The 17431-nt window shown below is 44.0% G+C and overlaps 1 protein-coding gene across 2 annotated transcripts in view; it reads left to right on the forward strand.

Annotated features, from left to right (window-relative positions):
• large2 (LARGE xylosyl- and glucuronyltransferase 2) overlaps positions 1-17431 on the forward strand; it is a 95643-nt gene that overhangs the window by 5173 nt on the left and 73039 nt on the right. For both annotated transcript variants that reach the window (XR_007962167.1, XM_052063902.1), the window contains exons 5-8: positions 14435-14606; positions 15322-15426; positions 16191-16303; positions 16403-16528. Coding sequence is in view for 1 of the 2 variants with exons in the window: in XM_052063902.1 (XP_051919862.1) it covers positions 14435-14606; positions 15322-15426; positions 16191-16303; positions 16403-16528 (516 nt within the window). In the remaining variant the exon portion in view is untranslated. The remainder of the gene's footprint in view (positions 1-14434; positions 14607-15321; positions 15427-16190; positions 16304-16402; positions 16529-17431) is intronic.

The raw sequence follows: 17431 nt of genomic DNA on the forward strand, positions 1-17431 counted from the left end.
TATATATATTGTGGTTTTGGCAGCCATTTTAGATTTAGTATTAGTCTTTGGGGCAAAAATGCGTCGTCATTTTAGTCACATCTTAGTCATTTCTATCTGTGATAGTTTTAGTCTAGTTTTCATCAACGAAAATTCAAAAAAAGTTTTCGTCTAGTTTTGGTCGACAAATACTCAATAAGGTTTTAGTCTAGTTTTCGTCATTTTAGTTCCAGTCTCGTCTCGTCAACAAAAACACACATTCGTCACGTCATATTTTAGTCATCAAAGAGCCATGTTTAGCTTTTCATCATCTCATTAAAAAAAGGGACGTTAACGAAAAAAAATTGTCATCGTCGACGAAAACAACACTGGTTGGACAACATCCAACAACATCCAAAATTTGCAGGGTGGGCCCCTCGAGGACCGGAGTTGGTGATCCCTGCTCTATTGGTTATGTTCATTGATGGGCTTCTTCGACACATTGCGCGAATGAAATGCAGTGTTGCCACATGCTGGCACCAGCTCGGTACTTTCTGGGCTCCAATGTACACTTTGAATCACTTTTCTGGCCATAAATGACGAAATAAGTGACGAAATGTGCCCCACACATTCTTAAATATGATATACAAACAGTTGAACGTCAGCATGTGCGGTACGTGTGTGACACATTTATTGGTGACAGAAAGACGAACACCCCTCCGTGAGTCGTCACCTTACCGTGGTGGAGGGGTTTGTGTGTCCCAATGACCCTAGAAGCTAAGTTGTCTGGGGCTTTATGCCCCTGGCAGGGTCACCCATGGCAAACAGGTTCTAGGTGAGGGGCCAGACAAAGCACGGCTCAAAGACCCCTTATGATGAGCAAAATATATGGACCAAGGTTTCCCAAGGTTTGAGGCGGCCAATCTGAGTTGTGGCCGTAAGGTGGTTGGTGCCTGTCGTGGCGGCAACCCCCGTACTCGCTGGTGGACACCAGCAGTAAGGGATGCCGTCAAACTGAAGAAGGAGTCCTATCGAGCCTTTATGGCCTGTGGGACCCCAGAGGCAGCTGACGGGTATCGACTGGCCAAGCGGACCGCGGCTTCGGTGGTCGCCGAGGCAAAAACCCGAGCGTGGGAAGAGTTCGGTGAGGCCATGGAAGCAGACTTCCGGACGGCTTCGAGGAAATTCTGGTCCACCATCCGACGTCTCAGGAGGGGGAAGCAGTGCACCACTAACACTGTGTACAGTGGGGATGGGGCGCTGCTGACTTCGACTCGGGACGTTGTGAACCGGTGGGCAGAGTACTTCGAAGACCTCCTCAACTCCACCAACACGCCTTCCTTGGAGGAAGCAGAGCCCGGGGACTCTGAGGTGGGCTCTCCTATCTCTGTGGTTGAAGTCACCGATGTGGTTAAAAAGCTCCTCGGTGGCAAGGCCCCAGGGGTGGATGAGATCCGCCCGGAGTTCCTCAAGGCTCTGGATGTTGTGGGGCTGTCCTGGTTGACACGCCTCTGCAACATCGCGTGGACAACAGGGAGAGTGCCTCTGGATTGGCAGACCGGGGTGGTAGTCCCTCTTTTTAAAAAGGGGGACCGAAGGGTGTGTTCCAACTACAGAGGGATCACACTCCTCAGCCTCCCTGGTAAGGTCTATTCAGGGGTGCTGGAGAGGAGGGTCCGTCAGGAAGTCGAGCCTCAGATTGAGGAGGAGCAGTGTGGTTTTCGTCCCGGCCGTGGAACAGTGGACCAGCTCTACACCCTTAGCAGGGTCCTTGAGGGTATGTGGGAATTCGCCCAACCAGTCTACATGTGTTTTGTGGACTTGGAGAAGGCGTTTGACCGTGTCCCTCGGGGAGTTCTGTGGGGGGTGCTTCGTGGGTATGGGGTACCGAACCCCCTGATACGGGCTGTTCGGTCACTATACCACCGATGTCAGAGTTTGGTTCGCATTGCCGGCAGTAAGTCGGAATCGTTTCCAGTGGAGGTAGGACTCCGCCAAGGCTGCCCTTTGTCGCCGATTCTGTTCATAACCTTTATGGACAGAATTTCTAGGCGCAGCCGAAGCGTTGAGGGGGTCCGTTTTGGGGGCCTCAGTATTTCATCCCTGCTTTTTGCAGTGATGTGGTGCTGTTGGCTCCTTCAAACGGGGCTCTCCAACACTCACTGGAGCGTTTCGCAGCCGGGTGTGAAGCAGTTGGGATGAAAATCAGCACCTCCAAATCTGAAACCATGGTCCTCAGTCGGAAAAGGGTGGAGTGCCCCCTCCGGGTCGGGGAGGAGATCTTATCCCAAGTGGAGGAGTTCAAGTATCTTGGGGTCTTGTTCACGAGTGGGGGTAGGAGGGAGCGGGAGATCGACAGGCGGATCGGTGCAGCGTCTGCTGTGATGCGGACGTTGTATCGGTCTGTCGTGGTGAAGAAGGAGCTGAGCCAAAAGGCGAAGCTCTCAATTTACCGGTCGATCTACGTCCCAACCCTCACCTATGGTCACGAGCTATGGGTCGTGACCTAAAGAACGAGATCCCGGATACAAGCGGCTGAAATGAGTTTTCTCCGCAGGGTGTCCGGGCTCTCCCTTAGAGATAAGGTGAGAAGCTCAGTCATCCGGGAGGGGCTCAGAGTCGAGCCGCTTCTCCTCCACATCGAGAGGAGCCAGTTGAGGTGGCTTGGGCATCTGATTCGGATGCCTCCTGAGCGCCTCCCCGGTGAGGTGTTCCGGTCATGTCCCACCGGGAGGAGACCCAGAGGAAGACCCAGGACACGCTGGAGAGACTATGTCACCCAGCTGGCCTGGGAACGACTCGGGATCCCCCGAGGAGAGCTGGAAGAAATAGCTAGGGAGAGGGAAGTCTGGGCTTCCCTGCTAAAGCTGTTGCCCCCGCGACCCGGCCCCGGATAAGCGGTAGATGATGGATGGATGGATGGATGGAGAAAGACCAACAGAAATGTCTCTTGTTTGCCTGAGTCGGCAATGCATGTGCGTGTGCTCCACTTCACTTCCTGCCCGTATATTTGAACAAGAAATATGCCCATTCAGTGATTTTAATGATGAGGTTTTTTTCTGCTCGGCTGTCAACGGAGGAAGACGCTTCTGCTTCGGCTCCTCTCCTCCCTTATCTTCGCTGCTGTCCTTGTCTCCTGTCTTTTCTTCCGAAAATGTCACCATGGATTTCCTCAGCTGGTCTGTAGACACAATTGACAAGATTATCTCAACTATAAATGGTAGCGAAGAAACGGCTTGCCCTGAGTGGACAGTGAGAGCTTGATACGCCTTGGATTCCCGGAAAAGATGGAAGATGCCGTGTCTGTCTATTCTGTCCATCGAGGGTGGGGTATCCTGTTGTTTGGAGCTGGCAGTTTCCCGATTTATCATAAAAGTCACCGGAGCAGCTCCTAATAGAGGTGAACATGCTGCCGGTCTTTCTGAATGGTGTTGGACGAGCTGTCAACACTCAGACTCGGGTGATGAGTAAACTCAATCTCTGGACACTGAAATTGGTCCACAATGTTGACACATTGATTGATTGATTGCCAATTTGGCTAATTGATGGTGTCTGAGAGGCACCAGCAATGATTCAATGTTGACTGAAAATATTGTTAGCCTGTTCCTAAAACAACAGCGATCTAGACTTTCTCCTGGAAGTGATGCTGCCAAGTACTTGTCCTTCACCTCTCCCATTCTCCTGTGCTCTATATTTCTGTTTACGCCTCCAAGGCTGACTTTCACGTGCTGGCTGGGACATCAACACACACAATTCACGACTCCACACAATACAAGCACATGCCTGACATTTCTTCACCTTTGTTGGCTTTAACACACGCTCCACCTGCTCGTGATGGCCCAGGTGTGCTGCGGATGCCTTAGCCTTGAAATGGATGCGCTGTGAGACAGAGTGTCTGGGTGTCACAACATCCTACACATATGGATTTGTTAGAGTTCTGTTTTCATGTCTTTCATTACGTTTAAGCGATGTTCCCCTTGAAAGAACATAAATTGGGGCTTGTTTTTTTTCCCCGTGTTTTCGCGTTTTTCATCGAAAAAAAGCGGGGCGCTAAAACGATCTATCTCCCTCGGCTGGTCATCGTTATTTCTTTTTTTGTTGGACAGGTTGTGACCGTGAAGACAAATTCCTTGTGTGTTTTTACACACTTGGCAAATAAATCAGATTCTGATCTTTATTGCATTGTGAAAAGGAAATGGAAAGCTTGGACCTTTGAACTAAATTATTACATAATTTAAAACAATCATTGTTTTTGTTTTTTAATGTGTATATATATATATATATATATATATATATACTGCGATTGGCTGGCAACCGATTCAGGGTGTCCCCCGCCTACTGCCCGAAGACAGCTGGGATAGGCTCCAGCAGCCCCCGCGACCCTAGTGAGGATCAAGCGGCTCGGAAGATGAATGAATGAATGAATGAATATATATATATATATATATATATATATACAGTACATACCGTAAATTCCGGGCTACAGACCGCACCTGATTAAGAGCCACATGCTCAGATTTATGAAGAAAAATCAATTTTCTAATTATATGCGCCGCACCGTACTATAAACCGCTGGCCAATGAGTAGGTGGGGGTTTGCTTCTGCGGCCCTGCCGCCGTGGAGCGCCTCCGGATGAGGCAGCTGGCGCGGTACCCTGCTGAAACCCCGCAGGAAAAAAACCCCGCAACATTTCTTAAGGTTAAAATAATCTCCATATTTTTATGAGCATGATAAATGCATTTGCACAACGAAATTACGCTGAAACACATAATAAGACGCCAGACAAAGAGAGATCTTGATGTGCATTTGCGTAATTACAAGGAGAAATACTGCAGCCCCCTAGGCTTTAGATAGAATAATGCAAATCATATAAATGGGAAAAGATAAATGAAATTATTTCTAGAGTCAGCCGCTTAAAAATTATCATCGTTGGCAACTTTAGATCCGATGCTGCGTGGCTCAAAACATAGGTAAAATGTGTTCTCTCGTGGCCACTTGTTTTCAGTATAACGGAGGAGTCACCTTTTTTAATTACAGTCCGAGTGAGAAGCAAATCAAATGTCAGAGGGTCTTCGTCCATATTTATTATTTCATCTGGGCTGATGGAATTCTCCGCTATCTTTGTTTGTGTGAATGTGAGGAACGAAGCAAGTTTGTCCTCATAATTGGGAGGGAGCTGCTGACACAACGTCATGCGTGCCCAAATAGACAGGCTTTTCCGTTTCATGAATCTATAACACCACGATGGCCCACCTTGAAAACCTTTAAAAGCTTTGGTTGTCTTTTTACACTGGCTCAGTTCTTCTTGCCGGAGCCTCCACCTTCGCACCATCGACTCGTCTATTCCAAGATTACGGGCAGCAGCTTGATTTCCTTCTTTAACTGCCAGAGACATCGCTTTTAGTTTAAAAGCTGCATCATATGCTTTTCGTCTGGTATTCTCCATGTTGATCAGGGTTAGAAGAAAGACTGAATTAAGGAAGTTGTGATTACCGGTAATCATACAATTTCATTGAACCCCTGTGTACTACTCATTCATTTTATTGTTCGACTGTTGCCGGGTTACACATTTTTCCCATGCTACAGCAAAAAGAGCAGAAGTTGTGATTAGTCATACAATCTCATTGGACCTCAGTGAAAGACCCATTCATTTTATTGGACCATGTTTTTCCCGCGATGGAAAAAAAAAATTTAAAAACCGCTTCATATTACATGCCGCAGTGTTGAAAGTGTGGAAAAAAGTTACGACTTGTAATCCGGAATTTACGTTACATATATATATATATATATATATATATATATATATACATACACACAGTATATGTAGTTGGGGCTGGGGGGGATAGCTACTGTCGGTAATGAAGCAAACGTCAATGATTTTTTTTCAAGCTTTTGACGTGGCTGGTGGCCCTCTGGAATGACACTTGATTGGTTGCTGCAAGCTACTTCAACAGAAATGAACTTGAAGTTCGTTTGGAACTTGTAATCTGAACCAGAATCAGAATTAGAATAATCTTTATTTGACAAGTCTGTAGGAAGGAATTCGTCTCCGATATAACATGCTGCATTAGTATCATCGTAAACAAGGACATGACAAATAGGTATGCAAATAGGTAAGTCAGTGACTGTTTAGGGAGTTAATGGCTAGAGGGAAGAAGCTGTGTAAGTGTCTACTGGATTTGGTGCGCATGGATCTGTAGAGCCTGCCTGAGGGGATGGAAGAACACAGGATTGATTCGATGACTGCCGTGTAGAACTGTCGTAGCACCTCCTGTGGCAGGCCATGCTTCAGCTCAGCGGCCTCAGGAAGTACATCCTCTGCTGGGCCCTTTTCAGGATGGAGATGGTGTTGACTTCCCACTTCATGTCCTGGGAGACAGTGATTCCCAGGAACTTGAAGGTCTTGACGGTTGACACAGGGCAGTTGGATAGTGTGAAGGGCAACTGTGGAGAAGAATGTTTCCTGAAGTCCACAATCATCTCTACAGTCTTGATCGTTCCAGTCCAAAGGACGCCCAACCCTACCTTTGTTTTGTTCATGGTCATTTGTTCATTCAAAAGTTCATTTAGAACCCTGGTTACTAGGATGGAAATGGGCTCTTGGGCTTTGCTGGGGAGCTTAACTTCAGACCAGACAATTCCAAACAGTCACCATGAGCTTGCAGAAAGCAGCAACATAAGGTGCGTTGCTAAATGTGCATCTGAGGATCAACTGGAGGAGCACGAAGGAATTGTTACTGTGATTGTGTTAGCAATGTTACATCAACATAAAATCTGGTTCACAGCAAGCTAAGTCAAATTAAGGCATGTCATTTTCTTTGCCTAAAATTCCTCTGTCATGCAAAGGGAGTGTTTCCACATTTTTATAAGATTTCAACTGGGACTTTCTTGTTAATTCTCTCCCACAAGCCTATACAGGTACATGAACAGAACACAACACACAACTCAGTGGCAGTTATAACTGCGGGAAGAAGGCTTTTCTGAAAAAGAGCCCTCCTGCACCCTAGTGACCTGTAACTGTGCCCCGAGGGCATGAGGATGGTGTGTGTGTGTGTTTTGAATTATTGAAGTTGTATTACTTCTGGTAGCTTCATTATTGAATATACGGACAGACCAATGATATATGCAGCAATGTTGGTTCCTATCTGTGAGTTTACTTTGTTTTGGGTTTTTTTAACAGACAGATTTTTATAGAAATAGATGGATCAGTATAGAAACATCAGTGGGATGATGCTTGAATACAGTAACAGAAAGAGATGTCGATCAACATAAAGCTCTCTGAGTTTGCAGATGGTTTATTGTGTCTGGTGACCCCGTTGAATTTCCACGATGTGCCGGTCGAAAGTTTGTTTGTTGTCCAGTTTTCCCTCAATGTATTTCTACTGCTTTGTTGTTGAGGGCAGTGAGCTGCTGAAGAGTTGTGAAGACCGATAAGTTAAGTTTATCATTTTTCTTTCGTGTGTTTGTTTGTATTTTTGGTGACTTTGAGGATGATATTGGGTGAATACATACATGCACTGATACACTTCCAAAAATTTCTATTAAATATCAAGTAAATGAAAATATTTCAAATACCCAAATAAATTCATATATTTTGTTATTTGTATTCCTGAGCTATTTTATTCAACTCAAGTATGTATTCAAATTTGCGCTAAAAAAGACATTTGAGCAACCTATTTTGGAACACACGTCGGAAAAAGGATTAGACAAAAATGAAAAATATTTATCCTCCAAGGTTGTGTTATGGCCCCTTCTCTCTCCCTTCTTTGGTTCCGTGCCTGCATGCGTAGGTGAGTGAATGAGTGAGCTAGCAAGTGAGTGATTGAGCGAGTGCATGCGTGTGTGATTTCATCTTGATTCATTCACAAAATCACATTCTACTTCCAGAGTAATCTTTATGCTAAATAATGAGGCCTTTGTGCTGACAGCTACTTAGACCTGCACTATCATTCCATTAACTCATCAAACACAAGAAAATCAGCCAAGACTTCAAGGTGATTATATTTGCAGATGATGCGCTTATCCAGATCCAATTACACTAAATAAAGAAAAATAATTAACACGTCTGATTTGTAGACACAAATATAAATCGTTTCCATAAATTATTTTCCATGTGAAAATATTTTGTTTGTCATTGGTTTTTGGGCCTTTGTTCTGGACAATTTCAGTGTGTGTGTGTTTTGTGCATAAAAGCGTCTTTTTCCTCTCTCAAAATTGTCTCTTTTTTGCATGTCAGCAAACTGCATTTTGTACCGCACTGAATAATCTACCGTATTTTCTGCACTGTAAGGCGCTTTGGAGTATAAAGCACACCTTCAATGAATGGCCTAAAACCATTTTCATACATTAAAGGGCACACCACATTATAAGGTGCATAGAATAGCTAAAGGCAACACAATACAATACAGTGATATACAGCTTTATTTATATCGAGCTTTCACAACCACTGCAGCTGTAACAAAGCGCTTCACAGAACATTTAAAATACTACGCCTGAGAAATCAGAATATTGGTCCATATATAAAGTGCATCGGATTATAGGGTGCACTTTCGGCTTTTGAGATAATCGAATGCTTTTGGGTGTGCCTTATCGTGCAAAAAATACTGTAATTTATCTCAAGGTAACTGTTGTTTAAACAACATTCTCTTGAATGGTAAACTGTCTCTTATCACATGAATGTTTGTGTAAGCGTTTAACAATGGAAGCAAAACAGTTGGACTATGTCAGTTGATCAAGCCTGCACTACCGCTCTCCTGGCATGAGCAATTGTGTGGTCAAAGGGAGGGGTGCCCATTATGTCATGCGCGATCGACCGGTAAATCGCTGACTGGTCCCAAGTCGATCACGAGGGGTGTAGAGGAGAAAAAAAACAAACAACCACTTGTGAGTCTTTGTGCATGTTAGTAATATTTTTTGTGTGTGTTAATGTACACTGCACCCTAATCATCCTATCAGTCTCATTTTCACAAAAAGTATTTACAAAAATCAATCAAATAAAGCTGGTAAATCATTAAGCTAAGGTGGTGCTTGAACTGCGTCTTCGGAGGTTGTTAGCGCTCAGTAGTCTGCAATTGCAGTTTGTGATCAGAGCTGTTGTACTATATCTTTCATCGGTATCATTACAGTATTCTCATTCAGAGTTTGTTTCGTGTACAATTCACCGAGGGGACGGGCAAAGAATAGGAATCCAGAGGGCAGAGGAAGCACTTTAAAACGGTATGTGTGAGCTATGATAGTTAACAGGCTCCAAAGGTGCGTCGCATGCCTCCGTGTCAGGCTGTTGTTCCTCATGGCGTGCGTGTGTATGTGCGTGTGCGGTAACGGGTCGATCGCAGGAGGTTGGTTGGTTGAAAAGTCGATCTTCGGTCCAAAATATTTGGGCACCCCTGGTCAAAGGAGTTCAAACGTGGCTGAAATGTGTGCAGCAGGGGCACAACTGCATGTGCACATTCAATTGCTAGGCACATAGGGCGAGGTTCAATGAAACAAAACTGTTCGGTAGTGATGGGTCCATGAGGCCTCATGAGGCGTGTCGACACACTGACACACTGTGTTGATACTGTGCTGATACTGTGTCACTGACCACTGCCACCTGCTGGACCTTCAAGATCCCTGCATCCAACCCACTCAACAGACTTTACTGACTGATAATTTTTTTGTATATTGTACATATAAAATATACAATTCGGTAATAAATTGGCAAAAAGTGAAGGTAAGATATAAAAAAAGGAAAAGAAAATAGTCATCATCACAAATATGTGTTCAAAGGAGTAGAAAGAAGTAAAAAAACCCTAGAGTCCTACCCCTTCTTATATATGAATTGATCATTTTTCAAAATAGAAAAGAAAGTCTACATATCAACAAATGCTTTTACCCTTATGTATGCTGTACTGATACATTTTTACAACTTTAGGTTTGTATATACAGTACATACTCATTGGAGCACAAGTATATGTCGATTTTCTCATATTCATAATGGATGCTACATTTCATTAATATATTAAATAATCTCATCAATGTATTCCTGATGTATTGCTATATTTCATGGGTGTATCGAATTTATTAGCTTAATTCTGATTTGTGTAGTTGTCTTGTACTACTCTCAAATTCATTTTTAATCTCAGCAAGAGAGTTACTCATTTTACTGGTCCGTTTCAGAATCATTCCACAGATTTACACCTATTACAGATACACTCCTTTGCGTGATGTTTGTTCGTGTTTTGGATTTTTCTGTATAGGTTAGTACCCCTTAAATTATGACAACTTTCTTGAATTTTAAAAAGCTTCTGGATGTTTTGGCAAAGGAGGTTATTGTGTGCTTTGTACATTAATTGGGCGATTTTGAAGTCAACCAGGTCATGAGATTTCATTGTTTAATTTGATAAACAGTGGATTTGTGGGTTCCGTCTATTTGGAGCCAGTGATTGTTCTGATTGCTTTGTATTGCAGTTTTAAAACAGTGTTTTACTGGCATTTCCCCATATTTCCACACAATAGGTCAAATATGGAATAAAAGTGTGTACAAGGATTTCTTATTCAGCACATCCTTAGTTTTGGGAGGATCCCTATGGTTTGGGATATTTTTCTTTTATTATCTATTATGTAGCTGCCAGCACGGTTTTGCATCTACAACTGTTCCAAGACATTTTCATAAGGTCATTCATCGATTTGATGAAGTGTATACAATATCATTCACATCCATGCATTCATTTTGCAACATTCAATGTGTTCAAATAATGTGAAGATCATTTGAATGAGGATGCTTGTGGGCTTTGATTTCACATTTTTATTGAGAAAAATAAGATGCTCCAATGTTTTAAACTTCAGCCTGTTGCGTCTTTTACAAGCAATTTCTCCTGCTGTGAAGAACACACGCTCACAAGGGACGGATGTGGCTGGCGTACAAAGGAACTCCTTTGCGAGGTGGGAGAGGTTTGGGAAAGAAGTGTGTTGGTCCTTCCAGTACAGCTGCTTCCTGGAACCTTGATTGTCAAACATGGAGTGGAGAGTCAACCAATAATTACTGATTGTCAATTAATCATCAACATAGCAACCGTGAAAAGATGAGTGAACGTTTGTATACCTGGCGTAATACCGGGTGTATCGCGAACTTCATTCTCATGCTTGGCCCGATAATGCCTCAGCATGGTGGAGGTGCTTCTGTTGGTGTATGACAATTCGACTTGGCAAATTCGACATTTCACCTGTAATGAAATGTGAATAAGAAGTAACTAAGAGTTACCTTGAAATGTATTCGGATTAGAATGGTACAACACGTCAATAATCTGAGAGGCACTCGGCGACAGAAGGCGATTTGAATAAATAAATAAATAATACCTTATTCTCCAGGACATCAAAATGGTCCCACACGGCGGATGATTTGCGTCTCTGCTCCATAATCGGCAAGGAAGGCAAGGCACGAACACGAAGTCTGCACTGACACGAGCTTCGACGAGCGTGAGTGAGGTCTGGCTTGTTTCGGCAGGTGTTCCTTATAAACACTGTGTGGCGGGCTTTTGCTGCGTCAACGCCCTCTGCACTGAGTCGACGCCCCCTGGACTAAGTGGCGCAGCCTGTACTGTGCCAAGCAGCCGATGCAGTCTAAACTGCACCGGTGCAGTTCACGTGTCAATTAGCAGCCTGGACTGTGTCAACGCAGCCGATGTGTCAATTAGCAGCCTGGACTGTGTCAACACAGTCGATGTGTCAATTAGCAGCCTGGACTGTGTCAACGCAGTTCACGTGTCAATCACGTGACGTAATGAGCCAGCACATGCATCGACACGTGGTTTGCCCTGTGAGCCCGGCGCATGTGTCAATGCATCGGTGTCGCTGGACCCATCGCTACTGTTCGGGTTTGGATGTGACCCCAATAGCACGACAACAGGCAGGTATAATTGAAGCCAACACTTGGCGTAGTTTATTGAAGAGTCTTAGAAAAGTCACTCAGGAAGAAGCCACGGTGAAAATGTCCACAGGAAACGAAACCCGTCGCTGGACCCATCGCTACTGTTCGGGTTTGGATGTGACCCCAATAGCACGACAACAGGCAGGTATAATTGAAGCCAACACTTGGCGTAGTTTATTGAAGAGTCTTAGAAAAGTCACTCAGGAAGAAGCCACGGTGAAAATGTCCACAGGAAACGAAACCCTTACGCAGGGAGACAACTGGGACTTAAACACTCAGGGGGAAGCACGAGAAGTCCACAAGGGAATGACCACACATAGAACAAGAAAACTGTGGGTGATTCCAACAGAGCCCACTGGTGTGGTGACAGCACGGACTTGCACTGAGGAATGGTCTGTGAGTCAATTTATACCAGTCCAAACGAGCAGATTGGCAACAGGTGGGTGATGAGCTGACGAGTCTCAGGTGTGAGGTGCAGAGCACCCTGGCTGGCCCCTCCTTAGCAAAAACATGGCTTTTACGCATTTTCAAGGAGCGACTGGTTTACTTTCTGTACCTCAGCAAGAAGTTTGTTCATTTCTTCCACAAGGAAAAGTGCAAAATCCTCTTTCTCAGGATACGGCTGTCAGACTTTTTTTGGGTGCAAAACCACGGGAGGGGAAAGCAGGACTGCAGTCTCCCTCGCTATCCAGGATCAAGAGGGTCTCGTGAACTAACATCGACAGATACACATTGGACTATCAGTATATATTGAATTTGGGCAATGACCTAGATGACTCTGTTTGAAAGATACGTCTTCAATAATCTTGCTGTCATTTTGTACGGGGTTGCACCGACCAGAAGAACCCGAGCCAGAGTAATCCATGAAACCGGAAAACCATGGCTTAAACCCCATTGTAAAACCGAAAAACTTTGGTACATAAGCGTGTATACTTCTGTGCACAGCAACTATTGTCCCATCTGTAATCCTGAGTAAAGGGAAGCATGTGTACTGTCCTTGCATATTCAAGGCTCATCATCATCAGCTGACTGATGGCCAATGGCGGCTGGGCTGTTGTGGGGGTCCACAACCCAACTTCAGAATTTCTCAGTCACAGCCACTGAAAATGGCCCAAAAGTGCATTTTTTTGGATTAAGCCTGAAAGTTTTTTGTTATCCCAGCAGAAACAGAATGTTGTGAGGACGCAAGAAAAAAAAACACGATAGGGACATGCTCAATTGGATAAAACGCCATGAATTGAGCGTCGCCTCATGTTGCTAGTTTTGGATGGACCGATTGCCCCCAGCCTTAATAGATTCGTGCTTGCCGCAGTGAGAAACCTCAATGGAACAATATGGAAGCAGTGCAAAGTGATTCTTCCCCAGCAGATTATGATGTCTAGTAATACGCGGACAACAGCAATCAGTCTTTACTGTCATAACACTTTTTGCGATATGGCATGCAACGGGTCTTCTTCACTCTTATTATTTGTTTTTATTCATTTATTCAGATCATCCATTGATAATGTCTTCACATGAAAATGGTCAGTGGAACTATTACGTTTAGGGGGTCTCCATCTTTATTAAAATAAATAAACCAGCAAAAAATCATTTTGTTTTTGTTTGAATGTAGTAAGTAAATATTTTAAGAATTTGGTTGTTGATTTATTCTTTGAAGCGAGAATATTAGTGATGGGTCCAGCGACACCGATGCGTTGATGCACGCACCGGGCTCACAGAGCAAACCACGTGTCGGTGCATGTGCATCATTACGTCACGTGATTGACACATGAACTGCACCGGTGCAGTTTAGACTGCATCGGCTGCGTTGACACAGTCCAGGCTGCTAATTGACACATCGGCTGCGTTGACACAGTCCAGGCTGCTAATTGACACGTGAACTGCACCGGTGCAGTTTAGACTGCATCTGCTGCTTGGCACAGTCCAAGCTGCGGCACTTAGTCCAGGGGGTGTCGACTCAGTGCAGGGGGCGTTGACGCAGCAAAAGCCCGCACAGTGTATCCTAAGGAAATGCGTCTGGCGACACGATGCCGATTGCCGAAACAAGCTAGACCCCACCCTCGCTCGCACCCTCGTCAAAATGAACTTCCTGGCATTCGATTCTAAGGGCCATTATCAATGGCATCTGATTCCATGAAAAAAGGTTTCAGCCGATTAAGTATTGAAATAATGAAATCCCTCTGTACATTGCCATAGTGTCAATCGGTCATAAAATTGTATTTATTTATTTGTTTTATTTTTTATTTTTTTACAATAAGTGATAGTGTTTTTTCTGTACCAGGCAACTTGGAAAGGCAGGCAGGGTATGTCGTTGTTTTGGTTCTTAATCGGCTTAAACCTTTTTTTCAGGGAATCATAAGCCATTGATATTTACACTTCTGTTCTTTATACACGCTGACTAACTGAATGCTGGAAAATTTATTTTGACCGGTGTGGTCCTTTCACGTCATACCCTTTTGCCTGCAAATTAGTTAAACAGTCGGCGTTTCAGACATCAGACATGCTCAAGTTTGGTGCTCTTGCTGTGGATGAATCCTAACCAACCAATCCTTCATTGTTGTGTTTCAGTCCGAGGTGTCGTGGATACCAAACACTCATTACTCAGGTATTAACGGCTTGATGAAGCTGACTCTCACCAAAGCCCTGCCACATGACCTGTCAAAGGTCATTGTCCTGGATACGGACATCACTTTTGCCACTGATATTGCTGAGCTCTGGGGTGTTTTCAGAAAGTTCACAGGTAAGGCATTTTGAAATTTACATACTGTAGTTTACCAAAAAAATAAAAACATGTACTTTGTACTGTATCTGCTGAACAAGACGCCAATGACTGAAAGTTTGGTCGAGGTCAAATAAACCTTGCGCTGCAGTTTGGTTCGGTTCTGTCTCTCTGTCTCTCTGTCTCTTGCGGGAGTCTGGAAGAAAAACTGATTTGTATGATATATTTATAAGCGTCAGTCACACATACTGTAATGTGGAAAAAAGTGCTTCTTTCAGTCCAAGATTTTTGCAGAGCTCGGTGCAAGACACAGAGGTGTCATGGAACGTCATGCCAATTACACGCAATTCATGAGGAATTGAATGTGGCTGATCACCATGTACTGTTAAGAACTGAAAGATCCTCAAAGGGAAAGAGTTTATAGAAAGTGATGATGGCATTTAGGCCCCTTCAGTCAACGTTTTATTCACATTTTTACGGCAGCGTCTTGTATTAAGTTCTGCCTAAGCAGACAAGTTCATAAAATAATCATCAGGTTTACGTTTACACCAGTGTATTTATCAAGGTTATACGTTCAATAAGAAACCGTGAGCAAAGATGCTGTCACACTTAATGTCACTCTCTGCTTTGCAGTTTTATGAATGAACACAAACTAAATCCCCAGATGGGTAACACAGGCTTTGCCTCTAATCCCATGCAACCAAAACACATTTTGGCCTGGTTTATGTGTTCGCAGATAAACAGGTCATTGGTCTTGTGGAGAACCAGAGTGATTGGTACCTTGGAAACCTGTGGAAAAATCACAAACCGTGGCCTGCACTTGGCCGGGGCTTCAATACAGGTAGGATTCTGACATAAGCTAACAGTTTGCTACTGCACCTGTTGCACCTAGAATCTACAGTAGGGGTCGCTAACTCAATTTGTGTGGGGGGCCGCTGGAGAGAGCGTCTTGGCTGTATTATGCATTATGCAAAAAATTGGTTCATTTATTTAAAAAAGTACAACTAATCCAATCTTCGCAATCTTTATTAACAACCATTCAGAATATTTATGGCTCTTCAGGTCATGAACAAGATTGCTGACTCCGTTTGTCTCTCTCATCTCCCTGGTATTTTCCATCTTCCTCTGTGTGTGTGGCTGAGCAATGGCTGAATTTTTTGAGCACCGCAATTTTCTCTGCGCAGTCACATGTCAGTTCGCGACTTTCCATCCCCTCTATGTCTTGAAACAGGTTGTTTTCGTCGCCAACCTTTTCTTTTCATGGCGAGTTTTGAAAAACAACATGACTGGGACTGTACTTGCTGTCACTTGAGAATTGCGTTTCCCCAAAAGATGTTATGAGCCTGAGCTATGGTAGCCCATGAGTGATTCAACAAATAAATAAATAAACACGCATGCGCACAAACACACAACATGCCCAGTGCAACGACACGGCAAAATGGTGGGTGCCATAAAATCTCATCCTGCGGGCCACAAATGGCCCCCGGTCTACAAAATTGAGACCCCTGCGCTACAGTGTTGCCACTCACAGATGACCTTCAACAACCTGTTGTCCAGTGAGTCCTAAGATGATCATATTTTTGCTTGCTTCATATGCAAAACTAGGTGTAATTCTCCTCTACCTGGAGCGACTCCGACAAATTGGATGGGATCAGATGTGGCGCCTGACAGCAGAGAGAGAGTTAATGAGCATGCTCAGTACATCTCTGGCTGATCAGGTGAGGAAAACCTCTGTTGTTCATTGGGGGGAAAATGAGTTCTTGAATTTAGTTCAATATTTGAAGGTAAGCACATGTAATAACAACTTGTGCTTTCAGGACATCTTCAATGCATTCATAAAGCAGAACCCGATTTTGGTCCACCAATTGCCCTGCTTCTGGAACGTTCAGCTGTCTGATCACACTCGTTCTGAGCTGTGCTACACTGAGGTCTCTGACCTCAAGGTATATTGTACTCACACAAAATTGGGTGAGGGGCCGGTCACTCTTAAAGGGTAATAAATTGTGCACATTTTCAAACCCCACGACATCTCTTAAGAACATATCTGTGACATGCTTTCAACAAGATCAGCCATTCATGTTGAACCAGTCGTGCACATAGGTGGTGCGTACCACTAAAAAGTGTATCTCTTGTTAAAGATGAGAAATACAGTGGCAAGAAAAACATGCAAACCATTTGTAATTGTTTTCTGGAGAACTTTGTCATCATGTTATGTCGTCCTCATATAAGTCAAAGGCACTGAAAACCAAAATGGGCCCCCTTTTCATAAATCCCGTCACATGTGGCACAGCAAACAGCCTCGATGGAAACATCTCTTTGCGGAGGAGGACGACACATAATTGCAGCAATCTCTGCGTGAGTGAAGTCAAGCATTGCCACTGCTCCAGCCATGCTCGAGACAATGTGAACCGTGATAGCTGCTGGCGGCTTAAATATGTCCGCAGAGTTCAGTATCTTTCTGCCTGTGCCACGATGTGGCAAACGGTCACCTCAGAACCAGTGGCTCGACGTGGTCTGAGCAGGCATACGTTTAAATCGATTTTCCGCCACATAATTGTCACTCGGCTCACTCCCTCACTGTGCCGGCAAGTCTGCGCAGAGGGCAGCAAGTGCAAATGGGCAAGCAAGTGCAGTGAGTCTTGTGCTTGCATGAAAATCAAGATCCACGAGCGTTTGCGCCCCACCACAGATCTGCTGTCTCAGCAGACAAAATGGTCACCTTTCATGTTTTTTACACTCTAATTTAAGGGTCCAGCTGATTATTATTTTAATAATTTAATTGTAATAAATAAATTAATTATTTAATTAAGAATAAGAATAATAATTAATAAAATTAATACATTAAT

This window comes from Hippocampus zosterae, chromosome 4 (assembly GCF_025434085.1).
Source record: "Hippocampus zosterae strain Florida chromosome 4, ASM2543408v3, whole genome shotgun sequence".
NCBI classification, from domain to species: Eukaryota; Metazoa; Chordata; class Actinopteri; order Syngnathiformes; family Syngnathidae; genus Hippocampus; species Hippocampus zosterae.